Below are 18,117 nucleotides of genomic sequence, written 5' to 3' on the forward strand. Positions count from 1 at the left end.
CCTCCACTTCTACTGGAGGGCTCTACTGTAAATAATCTATCATAACCAAAATGAAATTGAATATCTTGCATAAAAGAAAATTTGTTTTTTGTTTCAGAAAGAAAAAAGAAATCGGGAAAAAAACATCTCCTAAGCTCCCGTAGGTGCTCGATTGTCAAGTAAGCTTGAGCTCCTTGACAGTTCCAGGCAATTGTATTCATATCTGAGTACTGGGTGGTTTCTGGGACCCCACCGAACCTGGATTAACAGCAGACTTCTTACTGACAACAGAAGGAAACACCTCAAACCGAGGGACAACAGTATCTTATTGACGTTTAGAGACCACTTGTTTCTTAGGAGAAGAAGAAATCCTAAGCACATGCTGCTTTCTGGAGGCAACTCCTTTTAGGTCTGGACTTCTAGGAGGTCTTCTTCTATCAGTTCCCAAACCTCCACCCTGATGAGCAGCCTTTCCTTTCTGAGAGTTTACCAGGGTGGTCCGACCATCCTGAGAAGGGGGTACTGCCATCGACTGTTTTGCTTTTGATTTCTCTGGTCCTCTCGGCTTCTGTGATTTCGGTCTGGTTTTTGAGTGCAAGGTGGGAGAACCAAATTTTCCGTATATGAAATGTAATTTTGACGCATGTTTATGATATGCAAACGCAACAAGCTACGTAGATGGATGGTTTATTTGAGATCATCAAGGGATTCCAAGTGCATCAATCACGCCTCTTCACCTTTGGAAGCTGAGATAGAAGCCTTAATTACTAGCGGCTATTTAACAAACTTGGAACCGAAGCTTCAAATCGGTATAGTCTTAACCAAAATAATCAATGGATTCAAACAAATGTGCGATAGCAAACCTACTTCATCATATATATACATTATTGGGCGTCAAATTTCTTATCCATACGATTCAGTTTTACAAGACAATCGTGTAATATCGTAGCTCATCATCTAGCTAATTAGCTCCATCATCTAGCTAATTAGCTCGATTGTTCTCATGCTAATTTCTATTCTGGTTTGTAAGTTGTAACCCAGTCATTCTGGCTACAACATCTTCTTTGTACTGAATGTTTAAGTTAATAAAATCTGTTTTCAACAGAAAAGATATGCAAGCAAAAGAATATATGTAATTAGTTATCTTATTAATTATATATTAAAAATATAATAATATTTTATATTAAGATTCTTAGAAAACAGAAAAGCAACCTATAAAAATAAGAAAATTGAAACCTTTTGTTATTAAAATACAAAAGAAATGATCATTATATTAATAAATTACACTAGTCTCAATAAATGTATTAATTTCCAATTTATATGACTCACCTAATCACATAAACTTTTTGTATGGACTCTTGGATAGAATAATAAATCATATTTAAAATAAATAAAAAGATAAATTAGAGGAAACAAAATTAAATATAAAATATATTTTGTTATTAAAATACAAAAGAAATGATCATTATATTAATAATTTACATTAGTCTCAATAATTTTATTTATTTCCAATTTATATGAGTCACCTAATCACGGAAACTTTTTGTATGGACTCTTGGATAGAATAATAAATCATATTTAAAATAAATAAAAAGATAAATTGTACGAAACAAAATTATATATATATATATATATTTATATTTCGTGTCAAAGATGTAGAAATTTAAATATGAATTGTTCTTTCTCACTGATTCTTAACAAATTACATATAGGACAAATACAAGTATTTCCTTTTAGTATTAACAATAATAAAAGATTAAGTATTCCAAACTTATAACGAAAATGTTAAGATTCACAAAGATATGTAAAAAAGAAGATGCAACAATGATATATGGAAATAACTATACAAAGATCTAGAATGATCCAAATTACATTATAGAGATACCTTAAATATTTGTCAATAATTAATATAATGGAATTTCTTCTTTTTTTTTTGGTAAAAATTATAATGGAAATTTGTATCTAACTTTATAGAAAGATCTCGAATGTTCCAAAACATAGTAAAGAGAGACCTAAGGTCTCTACTATATATATGTCGATGTGGTGTCTAGTTTAGATCGTATCCCATCCGATATCAATTAAGAAGAGAAAAAAACCCTAACCTTCATCCTATTTCTTCGTTCTCTTGCTCCGCCGTTTGTTATCTTTCTTAGACACCATGGCCGCCACAGAAGGACCAGTCGTTGCTCTCATCAGCAAGCGTCTCCGTGCTCACCGCAAGAAATACAACAAAATTGTTGGGCTGGAAGAGTCGATCTCTCAGGGGAAAACCCTAAACAAGGATCAAGTAGAGATCCTCCGTTCGAAGCCAATCGTCACCGCCCTTATCGATGAACTCTTAAAGCTTCGCATTCCTCCTCCCTCCGATGTCGTTCCAGAAGAGACTAGCGTCCCTGCTAAGAAAAAGAAACAGCAAAAGGTACGTATTAACTTGTTGTGTTTTAAGAGTTTTAGCCGCCGCATATCGTATACCATAATAAATCTAAACCTATTTTTTCCACTTTTCTAGGAACGTAAGGAGGAAGCTGAGGAGGAGAACGTAGCGGCCAAGAATGACGATGAGGATTGCAAGATCTCTGAAGATGGTCTCAATTCTGATGAGGTTTCGAAGGACAATACTTCTCCTAGCGAGAGCTCACAGGATGTTACGCCACCTCCGAGTAATGGGAAGTCACGAAGACGTAGACGGAAGGCGAAGAAACCTCAGATATCGGAGTAATTGTGTTCTCCAACATCTGCGTGTAGCAGAAGTTGCCTTCACAATTGTCCTTGGCAGTTTTGTTTGGCTTTCGGGCTTTTGCGTTTGAGCCTTTTCCATGTGGAATTTTTTCTACAAATTTTTTGTTAAATCTTTATTTTTTCATACTATTAAACTAAAAAAAATCTCATTATTTGTTTCCTTAGTGTTTGCTTTACTTAATTCTCGTGAATCGTGATGCCATATTATATTGATTAAGTTCGTCCCACACTGAAGATGGATGATTTCCTTGACAACTCTATACAACTCTTATCCTCCGAATCCATTGTTTAGGTTTATAAAATATCGAACTTCATTGTCTCAAGTAATCTAGTAATTGAATCACTAAATACTGTTTTGGAGTTGCAAATACAATAATTTGTTGTTCAAAATATAATATTCTTTCAAGTCACACAAATTTTGAGCATGCTTGGATGTGTCATCATTGAGCCATAATCTTTTCTGTGTAAAACTAGCACTCTCCCTTTTTTATGTCCAACAGTGAGATATAGAGGAAGGGTTGGAAAATATTTTACTTTGAAAAATACTTAGGTTCACTCCTAGGGGTGAACTTCTCCATTCACCCCCTCTTCTCTCAGCCAATCAGAATCTTCCATCTAATATTTTATTTCAAAAATAAATTTAAATTAAATTAAAAAGCAAACCAAATTAAGGAAACAAATTCTGTATACTTTTAATTAAAGAAAGTTAAATATTGGCTTGGTTTAGATTTTTACACTTAGAATAAAATTATGTCGGTTTGGGTTTACAAATGAAGTGGTTAGGGTTTAGATTTTACAATTAAAACGAAATTATATGTCGGTTTGGGTTTACAAATGAGGTGGTTAGGGTTTAGATTTTACAATTAGAACGAAATTATATGTCGGTTTGGGTTCACAAATGAGATAGTTAGGGTTTAGATTTTACAAGTAGAACAAAATAATATGTCGGTTTGGGTTCACAAATGAGATGTTAGGGTTTAGATTTCACAATTAGAACGAAATTATATGTCGGTTTGGGTTCACAAATAAGATGGTTAGGGTTTAGATTTTATAAGTAGAACGAAATTATATACGGTTTGGGTTCACAAATGAGATGGTTAGGGTTTAGATTTTATATATGTCGGTTTGGGTTTATTAAAGTGCGGTTAAGTTTTTTAATTTTATAATAATGTATAAAGATTTTATTGCCTTATTTTATTAGGGGGTGAATGGAGAGGTTCACCCCTAGGGGTGAACCCAAGTATTGTTCTTTTACTTTGTAACAGAGTTTAGAGGAAAATATATCAAATTGAAAAAATGGTTGAACAAAATTGGGTTGAATAATATTCAACTCATTCATCTCCAAAATAGTGGTTGAACAAGTTGAAGATTTTTGCTGTAAGATTAGTTTATTTTTTCAACTTTTTGGGTTGAACGGGCTGAATAGTTTTTTCCAACCTCTTCAACCTTTACAATGCAAATGGTGAAAATTGGTTGAATAATTTTTTTCAACCTGTTCAATCACTTCAACCATGCAACCATTTGCAGCCTTTGACTTGCCTCTTTGGTATTCGTACGTCTTGACTTGTCTCTTTGCTAGATTTCATGATTTGCTGTATCTATAAATTCCTACTTCTTTTTAATTAAAATCTACAATTCATATTTCACAATATTATCATGATATTTGAGCACGCATCTCTAATTCAAAACTTCAAAATCTCTTGCTCCAAATTCATGGTAAGGAGTTGCCATCCGCAAACAAAATCTCTGCTTTTCTATGCTTCAAACCCTCTTGTCTGGCTGACACTCACATTTAAGCCATCCAAACGTTCAAAATCTTCGTCATATAATGTTATATTTGTTGACCACTTTACAAGATACATAAAACAAGTCATTTAGTGTTAGAACAAGTCATTCAATAACCAAATCCATGGGTATCAAGGGAAAGGCAAAAGATGGTGTAGCTTCTATAAAAGAGATAATCATACAAAGACTTATTGCTGGGAGAAACCTCAGAATGAAGATCAAGGAAAAGATCTAAGAAACAAGATGATATGCTACAAGTGTGGCAAATGTGGTCATGGTTCAAGGGAGTGTCAGCCTAAGAGGTATGAAAGGGCACACATGAGCTTTGAAGATGAAGATGAAGATGATGGAGTTCATATGCTCTTTAGTGGAAGTGAAGAAAATTTAACACCCAAGAAAGAAGACGTTTGGTTGGTCGACAATGGTTGTACAAACCATATGACAAAAGAAGAAAGTTACTTCACAAGACTTGATAGAAATATCAAGGTTCCAATAAGAGTTGGAAACGGAGAAATTGTCATGAAGGTCGACAAAGGAGATATTACTGTCATGACAAACTGAGGAAAGCGAGTTATAAAAGACGTGTTCTTGGTGTTGGGTTTAGAGAAGAATCTGATCAGTGTTCTGCAAATTTTATCTTGGAAATCGTGTGATGTTTGAGAACAAGCTGTGCATAATCTTAGATCCCATGGGAAGGAAGATTATGGAGGTACGAATGAAGAAAAAGTTTTTTCCAGTCAAATGGAATCCATCACAAGAAATGGCGATGCGTACGAGTGAGCAAGCAACAGTGGATATATGGCATAGAAGATTTGGTCATGTGGGAAACTCAAAACTACAACAAATGCAGAAGAAAAGAATGGTAACTTGATTACCAACGTTACAAGTCAACAAAGAAGTGTGTGGAACATGCAAACTTGGGAAACAAGCAAGAGATGTGTTTCCGACGGAGTCTCAAACAAGAACGAGGGAGAAACTTGAGATTGTTCACACCAACGTGTGCGGACCAAAAGAACTTGAGATCGTTTCACTTGATGGAAATTGGTACGTCTTACTGTTCGTAGATGATTATACTCACATGTGTTGGGTATATATTCAAAAGAACAAGTCTGCAGTCTTCTCAATGTTTCAGAAGTTCAAAGCTTTAGTGGAGACTCAATCTGGATGTCAAATTAAAAAGCTATGATCTGATGGAGGTGGAGAATTTACTTTAAGTGAATTCAACAACTTTTGTCAAGAATGTGGCATCGAGAGACAAGTAATGGTGCCATATTCACCTCAGAAAAATGGTGTTGCATAATGTAAAAATCGATCACTTGTGGAGATGGCAAGAACCATGATTACAGGGCTAGGTTTACCACATAATCTGTGGGCAGAGGCGGTGTATACGTTGGCTTATATGCATAATCATTTACCAACAAAAGCCATTGAAGATGACATCACACCGATTGAAAAATGGAGTGGTCATAAACCAGTAGTTGGACAATTGAAGATTTTTGGAATTTTATGCTTTGTTCATGTGCCCCATGAAAAACAAAGAAAATGAGACGTGAAGGCCAAACATGGAATTTTTATTGGTTGTAGCAACCAATCAAAAGGGTACAGAATTTTCATTTTAAATAATGAAAATGTGGAGATATCAAGAGACGTGCATTTTTTAGATGGAAGAAAATGGGATTGGGAAAGACATGAATAACTCAAAAGGAATTTTGTCTCTCCCCTTACAAATCAAGAGCCACATACAGAGCCATGTACGCCATGCACGGAGCAAGTTCAAGAAACTTCTAGTCCAAATTACACCAAAGGTGACTCAACAAGAAGAAGCTCAAGCAAGTGAAGTGTGCTTTCTTGTGTCGGAGGAGCCACAAACGTATGATGAAGCTTCAGAGATCAGAGAATGGAGAGAAGCCATGAAAGAGGAAATAAAGATGATAGAAAAGAATGGAACATGACTACTTGTGGATAAACCGGAGAAGAAGAATGTCGTTGGTGTCAAATGGATATATCGTATCAAGACAAATGCAAATGGAAATCCAGTCAAGTATAAAGTAAGGTTAGTTGCAAGGGTTTTTTCTCAAGAATATGATGTTGATTATCTTGAAACGTTTGCACCAATGTCAAGACATGACACAATTCGTTCGTGCCATTATCGCTCTTGCGGCATAAATGAAGTGGAAACTCTATCAAATGGACGTGAAGTCGGCATTTCTTAATGGAGACCTTAAAGAGGAGATCTATGTTTTACAACCACCTGGGTTTGTAGTCGAAGGTGAAGAATATAAAGTTCTACGGTTGCGAAAAGCATTATATGACTTGAAACAAGCCCCAAGGGCTTGGCTTGGTATGGGAGAATCGATTCATATTTTCTCAACTGTGGTTTTCAAAAAAGCATGAATGATGCAGCTTTGTATGTGATGAAGAAATACAAGGATATCATGATCTTGAGTCTCTACGTCGACGACTTAGTGATCACTGGCAACAATTCTCAACTCATTGAAAATTTCAAGGAAGACATGAAATTGGAGTTTGAGATGACAGGGTTGTTGAATTATTTTCTTGGAATGGAAATAATTCAAGATGATCATGGAATTTTTCTGTCACAAGAAAAATATGCATGTAAACTCATTGAGAAGTTTGGCATGAAAGAGAGTAAGAGTGTAAGTTCCCCACTTACACCAAACGACAAGAAGATTGAGAATGATGAAGAATATGGTGAACCAAAAAAGTTCAGAAGCATCGTTGGTGAGCTATTATATCTCTGTGCATCAAGGCTAGACCTGATGTTTGCAAGTTCTTATCTCTCGTGATACATGACTGCACCACTCATGAAGCACTACCAAGAAGTGAAGAGAGTCTTAAGGTATGTCAAAGGCACATCTCACTTTGGAGTTCAGTTTACAAGCGTTGAAAAACCAGAGTTGTATGGTTACTCAGATAGCGATTGGGGAGGCTCTAATGAAGACAAGAAGAGTACGTCTGGGTACAATTTTACTCTTGGATCTGCTGTGTTTTCTTGGCAATCAAGTAAGCAGCAAATAGTGGCTCAGTCTACTGCGGATGTGGAGTATATCGCAGTGTGCGCAGCAGCAAATCAAGGTATTTGGTTACAAAGACTGTTGAGTGATATTGGATTTGAGTCTAAAGACAGTTTTCCTATCTACTACGACAACAAGTCAGCCATTGCGATAGAAAAAAATCCAGTGCAACATCGAAGAACGAAACAAATTGAGATTAAATATCACTGTGTGCGAGAAGCGAAACACAAGAGACTTATTCAACTCAAGTACTGCCAAGGAGAAGTGCAGCTTGCCGATCTCCTTACAAAAGCACTCAACGTCATAAGGTTTGAAGAACTAAGGAGGAAGCTTGGAGTGAGACTGAAACTCAATTAAGGGGGAGTGTTGATCAATAATTGAGTTTATGTTAAGTTTAATAATTAAGAGTCGTGACTTTTAGATTAAGTTGTGTCATTTGATTATAGAACCACAATACACAACTATTCACATGTTGTGTCTGTTTGCTTCCTATATAAACTTATTCTATCGTGGATGTAAAACCATAGTTTAAGATTAATAAAAAGTTCTTTCTTTCGCTGAGTTTCTTATAACACAAAATATTCTTTATCACAATCGATACAAGATTGGGATATATTCATACTCTGTTTTTTTTCTCTTGCTTTCTTACTCTGTTGGAATCAAAATTCTAACAATAAATTGGAGGGTTAGTTGGGAAATCCCAAACAGTCTAATGTTTCTCGATACAATAAACCGGATTTCTCACCAACATAATCCTTTTGGTCTAACTGTCTCGCAGCATCACACCACATTTTATCGCGAATCCAACAGCCACCTCAACACGATTATTGGTAGAGTTTTCCAGAAGTACAGTGACTTATTCAAGTGCAATGATCTCTTCAACAACTTGAGAGTTTACTAAAATGTGTTATAAATTTAACGATGGTCTTCCTCCCTTCTCCTTACTTCCTCTTGACGATACAATGAGGTTGGATATACAAAAACAGTGAGAAGTGGAAATGGAGGATTAATAAACGCACCATATTTACCATCAGTGAGACGCATTCCCACTGAAACTTTCAAACATCCATCAACTCCAAGTTTTGCACCGTAACCTGATCTGACCCAAAGAAACTTCTCACCATATTCTTCTTTCCAACCAGTAATGTTCACAACATGCATCTCCTATAACTTGAAATTCGAGAAGTAGCACTCGATAGATTCTCTGCATAATTAACATATGTATGAATTAATATAATGGAAATTAATATGTTAGACGAAGAATTTGCATATTTTCCACTTACATTCTTGATGTTTGAGTATTAAGGTTCAAATATAAGAATACTTGCAGCCATTGGATTGGTCTTTATTACTTGAAAGGTGTCTTCAAGTGTTTTTAATGTTACCACCCCACCAATATATCCTGGGTTTGAAGAATATTTGTGGCCTTGCATCTTTTTCGCAACTGCTATCAAACAGCGTGCTTCAGCATTTTTAATTCCCGTCTCACAGACATACTGCAAACCATTTTTTTCTCACATGACACTGGTAGCAAAAATGGTGTCCCCCTAGACACAGAACGCAAACTAGGTCTAGTAACATCAACTAAGTCTTGAGCAGAATATTTGGTATATTATGTGTCATGAAGAGGATGTATCGCACAACACTCACAAGCTCAGCAGAAACAACTGCCAACCATATTTACATCCATAAAGACAAACTGTTAACAAATATTTTTAATTTGAAACTAGTTAAAAATTGATTGAACAAGGTAAACTAATCCATCATATGACCCATAAGTTCTTACCACAAATTGGTCTCTAAGACCATCTCCACTAATAATTTTTTTATAATTAATTTTGATACAATTTAATTGTGGATGTTTTAAAGGTGAGCAAAAGTGTTTAAGTAGACACTTAGAAACCTTTTTTGCCCACTTTTAAGACACCCATAATTAAATAATATTACAGTTAATTATAAAAATTTTTAAGACACCCATAAAAAATAATTAACAGAGATGGTCTAATCCATCCTAACGAAAACAAACTTGTATTAAAAATAAGAAGATATTTGCAATAAGAAGAAACTAAGATATATTATATAGATTGTTAACAAAATTATAAATCATACATTTTTGGTTTCTAATAAATAGATTAAACATCTTCAGTGCAAGCAATGATAATGATGTCTGACTGCGGTTGAGTACGTAACATATATCTAAGCTGGTAGACGTTGACATGTTTGAGTATATTATCGAAATTTTTTTATAATTCTTCGGTCATGTAGACTATTGTTTAGATTTTTTCGCTAATGATGAAAATTAGCTATAGAAGAAAAAAAATATTAAATAGATTAAACAACTTTATTCTCATTGACACATAAACGAAGGATGAAAAGTGAAAACTTGTAGCTCTATCATCTTAAAAGAGAGTCTATCTATCGACTGTATTTTCGCTGAGTTATCAAAAAAAATATAATTAAAAAAGTGCAAAAAAAGAATGTTGTAAGTGAACTTTTTCATTTTTTGTTTCTTTATTAATTCCAACAATACCTAATACATTTCTTAAAAATTCAAACAATGCCAAGCTGATGTACTATTTTTCCACGAGAAACTTCCATAGTATTAGACGTATTCTTCAATGAATTCTTCTCATGTCTTCATTTCTCAAAAACATAAGATTCACTAACACATTACATTTTATTAAGTTCAAGTAACCATAAAAAAAAATTATCACTAACAAGTCTACTTCAAACTTCAAAGTCACTTCCTCTTTTAACACTATTGACAAACAATGCATTGATTCAATTGAACCACTTCCACTTCCACTTCCACTTCCACAATACCACACTTGAAATCACAAAGTTTGGGCCGGGAAAGCCTATAATATGGGCCGGATCATTATGATGAATTCAGGAAACACAATACGACGTTGTTTTAGAATCGTCTCCAAAAAAAAAATGAATCTCGCTCTCTCTCTCCCCTGAAAAGCGAAGAAGTTTTTTTTGAAAAGACATTAAACAGCGGAAGTTCCGGTAAAGTTCGATGGCGCTTAATTCTCGGGAAAGGTTGGATCTTCTTCGCTCCCCAGCAGCAAAACTGCTTTACCACCACCCTCTATCCTCCTCCTCCTCCTCCCTCGTTTCTTCCGTTTTCTTCTCTTTTCTTCGATTCTCCTCTTTTTTTTTTTTTTTNTTTTTTGTTACCCTCCCCCCCTCGATTCTCCGACCTTCCTCAGTTCGAATGTGAAGGTAACTTTTTATCATCCCCCGATCGTTTCGGAATTAGCATTGCACCATCAAATCCTCGAGAATCTGACGATCGTGTTTGGGAATTTTTTTTATTCTTTTCACATTCCTCTGTTCCTCCTCGTTTTAGAGAATGTGGAAATTGCGATCTGTTTTGGTTCGAAATTGATAAATCGGAGTTTTAGCTGACGTTAATTTCTAAATTATTATGGTTTTTTCAAGTGATTGAAACTTTTTCTAGATGATGCAACTTTATCAATCTTAATTTTGAATTCGGCTGTTGCTTTTGTTGTTTCATGATTCATTTTTTTCCTCCTTTTTGGTTTTGGGTTTTAACGTGACAAAGTTTAATGTGACGATGCTGCTGGTGATACTTATGATGATGGATAAGAGTATTTTGTTGTTAATATATATATATATATATAGTAATCTTTACAGGTCCTACACGTGAAGTTTTGAGCTGGCTGTTTTAGCTTTCGGGCTGGCCATAATTGATGCAGGGGTGTTCTCTCTCTTTTAACAAAACATAGTAAGTGTTGTCTCTTTCTTTTTCTTATTATATAATATGAGAATGCCACCACATGCAGGTGTATGGTTTGCTACTAATTTCCTTGTCTGTGATGTGTCTAATGAATTATTATTCTCTCCTTCAATGATGTTTTCAGGTGCAAAGATATTTCTGAACTGAAGATCTTGATTCTTCATCACTACTGTTTGGCTTTTACTTGTTTTCACAGCTTCTTCTTTCTCTGTTCTGCGGTTTGTTTAATGACAGCTAAGAGTCAGAGGAGGTTTATATCACAAAAACTCTTAGCTTTTTGTTTGTGATAGAGAGAACGTCAGTCAACTACTATGTCAGATAGATGGGCTAGGCAAAACGCGGAACAAGCAGCTGTCTTGGCTGAGAGAAGAAATGTGAATAAAAACGTTTCACTTCAGACTGGGGAAGAGTTTTCCATGGAGTTTCTCAAGGATCATCATCATACTCCTGTCCAATCTCCTATCGTTTCAGGGAAAACTCATAACGATGGGAATAGATTTGGTGGGGACCTTTACTATCATCAGAATCACCTACCGGGATATGACAGTGCTGCTGCTCGGTTTCATGAACTGAGGAGGATTGAATCTGAATGTCCTTCTTCTGATGCTTATGATTTTGGACGAGACCCGAGGTCTTCTTCTATACGGGTTGAGAATGGTTATGTGCCTCATTTTAGTGCTTACCACAATGTAGGTGGTGAAAACGAAGTTATAACTAGGAAAGCTTTTGGTGAAATAAATTCCAACCGAGGAGATGTCACGGGGAGGTCTGCGCCTTGTGCATTCTTACCAGAGCGTGTTCAGTCCAACAACTATACTGGTGGAGGAGGAGGAGTAGGAGATTTCGATAGATTCGGAAAAGTTAAGTTTCTTTGCAGCTTTGGTGGGAGGATTATGCCAAGATCCACTGATGAGAAACTTAAATACGTAGGAGGAGAGACTCATATCATTTCTATCCGCAAGAACCTTTCTTGGGAAGAACTCAAGAAGAAGACTTCAGCTATATGCCAACAACCTCATTCAATCAAGTATCAGCTTCCAGGGGATGAGCTTGACTCCCTAATATCAGTATCATCAGACGAGGATCTTCAGAATATGATTGAAGAGTACAATGGACTAGAAAGGCTCGAGGGTTCACAAAGGCCACGTCTGTTCCTGATTCCTATAGGGGAGCCTGAAAGAAAGGTTCAGCAGACCACTCCTGATAGCCAATATGCTGCAGCTATAAATTCTAATGCTGTTGTTGGTCAGACTTTAGTGGGTGATACACGTTATCATGTAAACAATTTGGATCGCATTCCAAGTTTCCGTAAACAAGCACCGGGACAGATGCTCAGACTGGATACTGCTACTATGCACCCTAATCCTCTTTTCAATGGAGTTCAATATAACATGCCTACCTATCCATCACCTCCTGTTTCTCCTTCACCATTCCAGCAAAGGGATTCAAATGGTGTATACTCACAATTCCCTGGAAACAACTCCAGCTCCGAGAGCAATAATTCCTTCAGCCCAGCTCAACCAGACACACCTAGCTTTGAGGCGATTGATTCCAAATATCATCAACAGCGACCACTGCCTTCAGTAAACTGTCAGCCTAACAAGCATGAGGCAGAGAACCTATATGGAATGCAATTCCAGAATGGCTTCAATGAAAAGCTTGTGACTCCCAGTTCTAGCCATGTTGATACACTTTGCTTTAACCCTGAGAGGTCTGCGAATAATGGAAGGGTCTACAGCGATAAAGCGAGCATGCCAGAGGAATCTAAGGTCTCCTTCTCTGGGTCTACAAACTCAAATGATTCTTGCTTGGGGATCCCACACTCGTACTCAGACTCTACACTGGAGATTAATGGTGGACATTCTAGTTACTTTTCACAAGAGAGACAAAGCCCATCTTCAACTTTGAACTTTACAAAGAAACAAACAGAAGAAAAGTCAGTGCAGGTGCATAGGAATAATGATCTAGCTGACCGTCGTACACAAAGTGATATACTGGATATGAAGTCCACTGAAGGAGGAGAGACCATGTTTAAATTTTCCCCAAGGCCAGGAGGACCAGGACTATCCGGTGAAAACAAGACATTGCACATAGACATTTCTGCTGCAGGCAATCATTACGATGAGATTTATCTAAATCAGGAAACTAAAAATCAAGGAGGGTACAATGACACGATTTTTCATCTAGGAGGAAAAGTTTTGGGGACAAAAGCAACGCCTACTGACATGGACGGTAAGACTTTGCCTACATATGGATACCAAACTTCAGCGGTTGTTGATCCATGGAAGCAAATAAAGCAAGATAATGAGCGTTTGATAGCTGGAACCTCATCTGCTAATCTAATTTCTTTGGAGGAGGGGATTGCAGCTAATGTCCCAAATGAGGAACCTGAATCTCGTGCTGCTCGGGAAAGGAATTTGGAAGTTTCAGGGATGTTTTTAAATAAGAGAGCAGGCTCTGATGATAATTTCTTGTTCAGCATCGCCTCTGAATCAGAAAACAGGAAGATTGGTGATGACACTGGGATCTTGGAATTTGATTTAACACAAAACAATGTGAGTATTGCAAAAACCCAGATTCTACTTTATATTTGTCCTAATAAATGATTATCCTTTATCATGATTCTAACAGTAATAACTGACCTGCAGAGAACAGGAGGAGAAGGTGTGTTAGGCCATGTGAGAATCCCAAGCATGGATTTGAATCAGCCAGCGCCAGCCACAGTGAGCGACACTTACGATTTGAAGATACTATCTGTCGAAAGGGAAGATTCACCACAAAGCATTCCACACGCAAAAATGAACAGCGATGATACAGTATTCCTTTCTGAGGTAGTGATTTTACGTGTTTGCAAGCGTATAATATAAGTTAAGAGAGGCTCGTTTTTTTCTTCTCATTATTGTCACTTGTTGACAGGAAGCTGAAGCAAATACGGGCGAGAAAGAGAACAGTTTCAAAGACACACTCTTTGTTGAAATGGAAGCCAGTGTTTATGGCTTGCAGGTACTCTGCCTTGATACTTAGGAAATTGAGTAATCACATGACTTTGGAAAATCGGGAATGCTAATCTGAGGCGTTGTGTTAAACAACGTTTCTGTTGCTTCTTCTTTAAACAAGACTTCATGCAGAAACCGATTCTCTTGTTTAACTCATTACTCATTATAAACCTTCAGATAATAAAGAACGCAGATCTTGAAGACCTAACAGAACTGGGATCCGGGACATATGGAACTGTCTACCATGGAACATGGCGAGGGACGGATGTTGCGATAAAGAGAATAAGAAAAAGCTGCTTTGCAGGGAGATCATCTGAACAAGAACGCTTGGTTAGTCTTCAAATCTTTTGTTTCGTTAATCTCATTGCTGCATTTGAAGTCCTGCTCTGGAGTCTGGACGTACATAACTATGCTTGTCCAGCAAACCAACCCAGTAGAGAACGGTCCCGAGTGTTTCCTTGTATGAGCCTATGAGGTGTGGCATCACTTTATCAAATATGACGCTTACATTGTTTTGCTTTATCATCAGACCAAAGATTTCTGGAGGGAAGCACAGATACTCTCAAATCTTCATCACCCAAATGTAGTTGCATTCTACGGTATAGTCCCTGATGGAACTGGGGGAACTTTGGCAACTGTAACAGAGTTTATGGTGAATGGGTCACTCAGGCATGCTCTTATTAAAAAGGACAGGTATTACTGCAATTCCCTTTGCATTCCCAACCTGAAAGAGACCTAATCAGCACAAGAATGCCAATGCAGATTGCTTGATTTTCGGAAAAAGATAATAATTGCGATGGATGCTGCATTTGGCATGGAGTATTTGCACTCGAAGAACATTGTTCACTTTGATCTCAAATGCGAGAACTTACTAGTCAATCTAAGGGATCCACAACGCCCTATATGCAAGGTAACATTTTTGATGAAAATCGTATATCCATTGTTGCTCCAACAATCCATTACTTAAACCTCATATCCTGATTTCTGCAGGTGGGAGATCTTGGCTTATCTAGAATCAAACGTAACACTTTGGTATCTGGGGGAGTGAGAGGAACACTTCCATGGATGGCTCCAGAACTCTTGAACGGAAGCAGCACCCGGGTTTCTGAGAAAGTAAATTAAATTGAATCACTATCCTAATTAGACTTTGATCTTCCATTTGGAATACACAACTCATAACCTTTCCGATCTGAACAACAGGTCGATGTTTTTTCATATGGGATCTCACTGTGGGAGATTCTAACTGGAGAGGAACCCTATGCGGACATGCACTATGGAGCAATCATTGGTATGTTCAAAACTATCTTTCAGTTTCACTTACCTCAAAACAGTAACCACTCTTTTTGCTCATCTATTTCAACTTTTTTAAACTAAGGCGGGATCGTAAAGAACACACTTCGACCTCCCATACCAAAAACATGTTCTGCGGATTGGAAGAATCTAATGGAACAATGCTGGTCCGTAGATCCAGATTCCCGACCTCCATTCACCGAGATAACATCCCGACTTCGGACCATGTCAATGGATCTCGTCACAAAAAGCAAAAGAAGAGAAAATAAACCCTGACTTCATCAAACATCAGAAACCAAGAAACGATGGACACTTTCACATATGTTTTCAATCGAAAACCCGCATATTTTATTCTCATTCTTCAATTGTGTACAAAAAAAAAAAACATATATGTAAATCTCAATGTAAATATTACTGCCAGCATAAAAAGGATGAGAAGAAAGAAACAGATTTTGCATTGTAATGTAGTTTCTTCTTTTACACATCCTTGTACAAGAGGTTATACTTTGGTATTCTCTCTGGCGGTACAGGACATTGAACAATCATCTTCCCCTTCATTGCTCCTCTGTATATTACCTATACACAAACAGAGGATTTGAATTAGTAACAATTCTATAAACTTTTTTTACGAACTAGATGAAATTGAATTGGTTCTGGTTACCTCAACAACATCAATAAAGTCTTGTTTTATGTGAAACGCACCAACCCATTTGGTATGATCCGCAGTTCTGCAATATAAACCAAAACCAGAATTAAATTAAACCATCCAAACCACACCTAAACCGGTCTTAATCTGCTTCTAGAACAATTAATTAATTAATTACCCAGAATCCAATTTCATGTGATGAGCATTGAAGAAGAAGACCGTCGAAGGGAACCAAGTGATGTCAAAGTACTTGACGTACACTTGAACATCCTCTGAATCAACATCAACCAAAGCTACTTTAGCGAATTTCGAAACATCTGTCACTGATTTCGCAAGCTGAAAGAGAAAAAAAAAAATTCAAAAATTAGGGGTTTTGATTAATTGAAATTAGAGAGTATTTGATTCAGAGAGAAAAGCATACAATATCATCATGCTGAAGACAAACGGTGTCGGTGCAACGACCGAATCGTAGGACAAGAACTTCATCAATGGTGTCTCTGATGATCCGATCGATCTCTTCCTTCTTCGTTAACGTCTTCAGAAGCAAACTACTCATCTCTCTCTTTCTCTCTCAAAGAGGCGCGAATTGTACGATGTCGTTTCGTAAATAAGACAGTATGCAATTTTATTTAGCCAAAACCTCCTCCAAATATCAAATCTTATGTAATTAAAGAGCATCTCTAATAGTCCTCTATTTTTGTCACTATAATAAAGAAACTCTATAAGGACAGTTTGGCTTATAAAAAATACATATTTCGTAATTAGTACTTAATGCCAGTTGGCAAAATAAAATAAAATTTGAAAGCTGATTTTAAAATTTTAAAATTATAATAATAATATATAAAATTAAAATCCTTGTAACAAAAAACTAAAAATATATATATATATATATATATATATATATATATATATATATTTTTTTTTAAAACAATAATAAATGTCATCGTAATTTTAGTCGAGAATAAAATGCTGCTACGGATGTCAGAATACTTATACATCTACTTTCTCTATTCTAAATTGTAAAATCATTTACCTTTTTTTTGTTCCAATTTATAAGATCTTTTCAAATACCTATACATAATTTATGTTTATTTAGTATATTATGACCAATGGTATTTTGCAGTTTTTTTTGTCTAATTGGTTAAAATCTTTTAAATAAATATTAAATAATGGGTTTGTTCGTTTTGTTGACGCTGGCGGCTGCGGCAGCGGCTGCGGCAGCAGCAAACACAACTTTTTTAATCCGCATCTAATCGACGTTCAAAATCAGAAGCTGCGTTTGTCGCAGCGTCATGCCACAAGTACCTGCGGCAACCAAACGAACAATAATAGCTGCGGCTGATGCAGCCGCAAGTACTTGCGGCGACGAAACGAATTCAATATTATGTTATGTAAAAATAAGAATAAATTTATAGTTCTTTAAACTTTGTGCTTTTGTGATAATAAAAATAATATTATCTTCTAATATATGTTTGGTTAACAAAAAAGAAACTTTGTGCTTTTAACTAAAAGATCTTATAAAATAGAACAAAGGGAGAAGTTTACTATATCAAACTTTTCTGTTTTTTTGTTAATGATTCTTCCCTTAGAGGAATTCATCAAAATACCACACTTAACATTTTTTTTTTCCCAAAATACAAACATAAAATTTTGATTTTTAAGGTTTGGGCTGACAAATGACAATTTTAGTTTTAGGATATAGTTTTAATTAGGGGGTAGGGTTTAATAAATAGGACTTAGGGATTAATTTTTAATATTAAAAGTTTTGCTCAATTTTCTGATATTTTTGAAAAATATATTTAATGGTACTTTTGGAAAAAAACTAAAATATGATATTTTTGAAAAAACTTATTTTAGTGGCGTTTATGAGAATTACTCTTA

At 36.0% G+C, this 18,117-nt stretch overlaps 3 protein-coding genes across 5 annotated transcripts; 2 read left to right on the forward strand and 1 right to left on the reverse strand.

Annotated features, from left to right (window-relative positions):
- LOC104747029 lies at positions 2,062 to 2,781 on the forward strand. The gene is made up of 2 exons (XM_010468594.1): positions 2,062 to 2,398; positions 2,489 to 2,781. The coding sequence occupies exons 1-2, from the start codon at positions 2,138 to 2,140 to the stop codon at positions 2,696 to 2,698; spliced, it is 471 nt and encodes a 156-aa protein (XP_010466896.1). The 5' UTR covers positions 2,062 to 2,137; the 3' UTR covers positions 2,699 to 2,781.
- Positions 10,713 to 16,072, forward strand: LOC104747032 (probable serine/threonine-protein kinase DDB_G0267686). 3 transcript variants are annotated; one of them, XM_010468598.1, is made up of 11 exons: positions 10,714 to 10,766; positions 11,202 to 11,292; positions 11,429 to 13,859; positions 13,953 to 14,135; positions 14,221 to 14,307; positions 14,478 to 14,630; positions 14,830 to 14,993; positions 15,063 to 15,210; positions 15,291 to 15,413; positions 15,501 to 15,588; positions 15,676 to 16,072. In XM_010468598.1, exons 3-11 carry the CDS (start codon positions 11,616 to 11,618, stop codon positions 15,864 to 15,866), a joined length of 3,381 nt encoding a protein of 1,126 aa, XP_010466900.1. In that variant the 5' UTR covers positions 10,714 to 10,766; positions 11,202 to 11,292; positions 11,429 to 11,615; the 3' UTR covers positions 15,867 to 16,072. The 3 variants fall into 3 exon arrangements, with proteins under 3 accessions (XP_010466898.1, XP_010466900.1, XP_010466899.1); XM_010468597.2 differs by having other exon boundaries at positions 10,727 to 10,766; positions 11,190 to 11,292; XM_010468596.1 differs by having other exon boundaries at positions 10,713 to 11,292.
- LOC104747030 (thioredoxin-like protein 4B) lies at positions 15,913 to 16,879 on the reverse strand. The gene is made up of 4 exons (XM_010468595.2): positions 16,658 to 16,879; positions 16,415 to 16,572; positions 16,252 to 16,318; positions 15,913 to 16,166 (listed from the first exon to the last, which is right to left on the reverse strand). The coding sequence occupies exons 1-4, from the start codon at positions 16,790 to 16,792 to the stop codon at positions 16,068 to 16,070; spliced, it is 459 nt and encodes a 152-aa protein (XP_010466897.1). The 5' UTR covers positions 16,793 to 16,879; the 3' UTR covers positions 15,913 to 16,067.

This window comes from Camelina sativa, chromosome 15 (assembly GCF_000633955.1).
Source record: "Camelina sativa cultivar DH55 chromosome 15, Cs, whole genome shotgun sequence".
Classification (NCBI taxonomy): domain Eukaryota; kingdom Viridiplantae; phylum Streptophyta; class Magnoliopsida; order Brassicales; family Brassicaceae; genus Camelina; species Camelina sativa.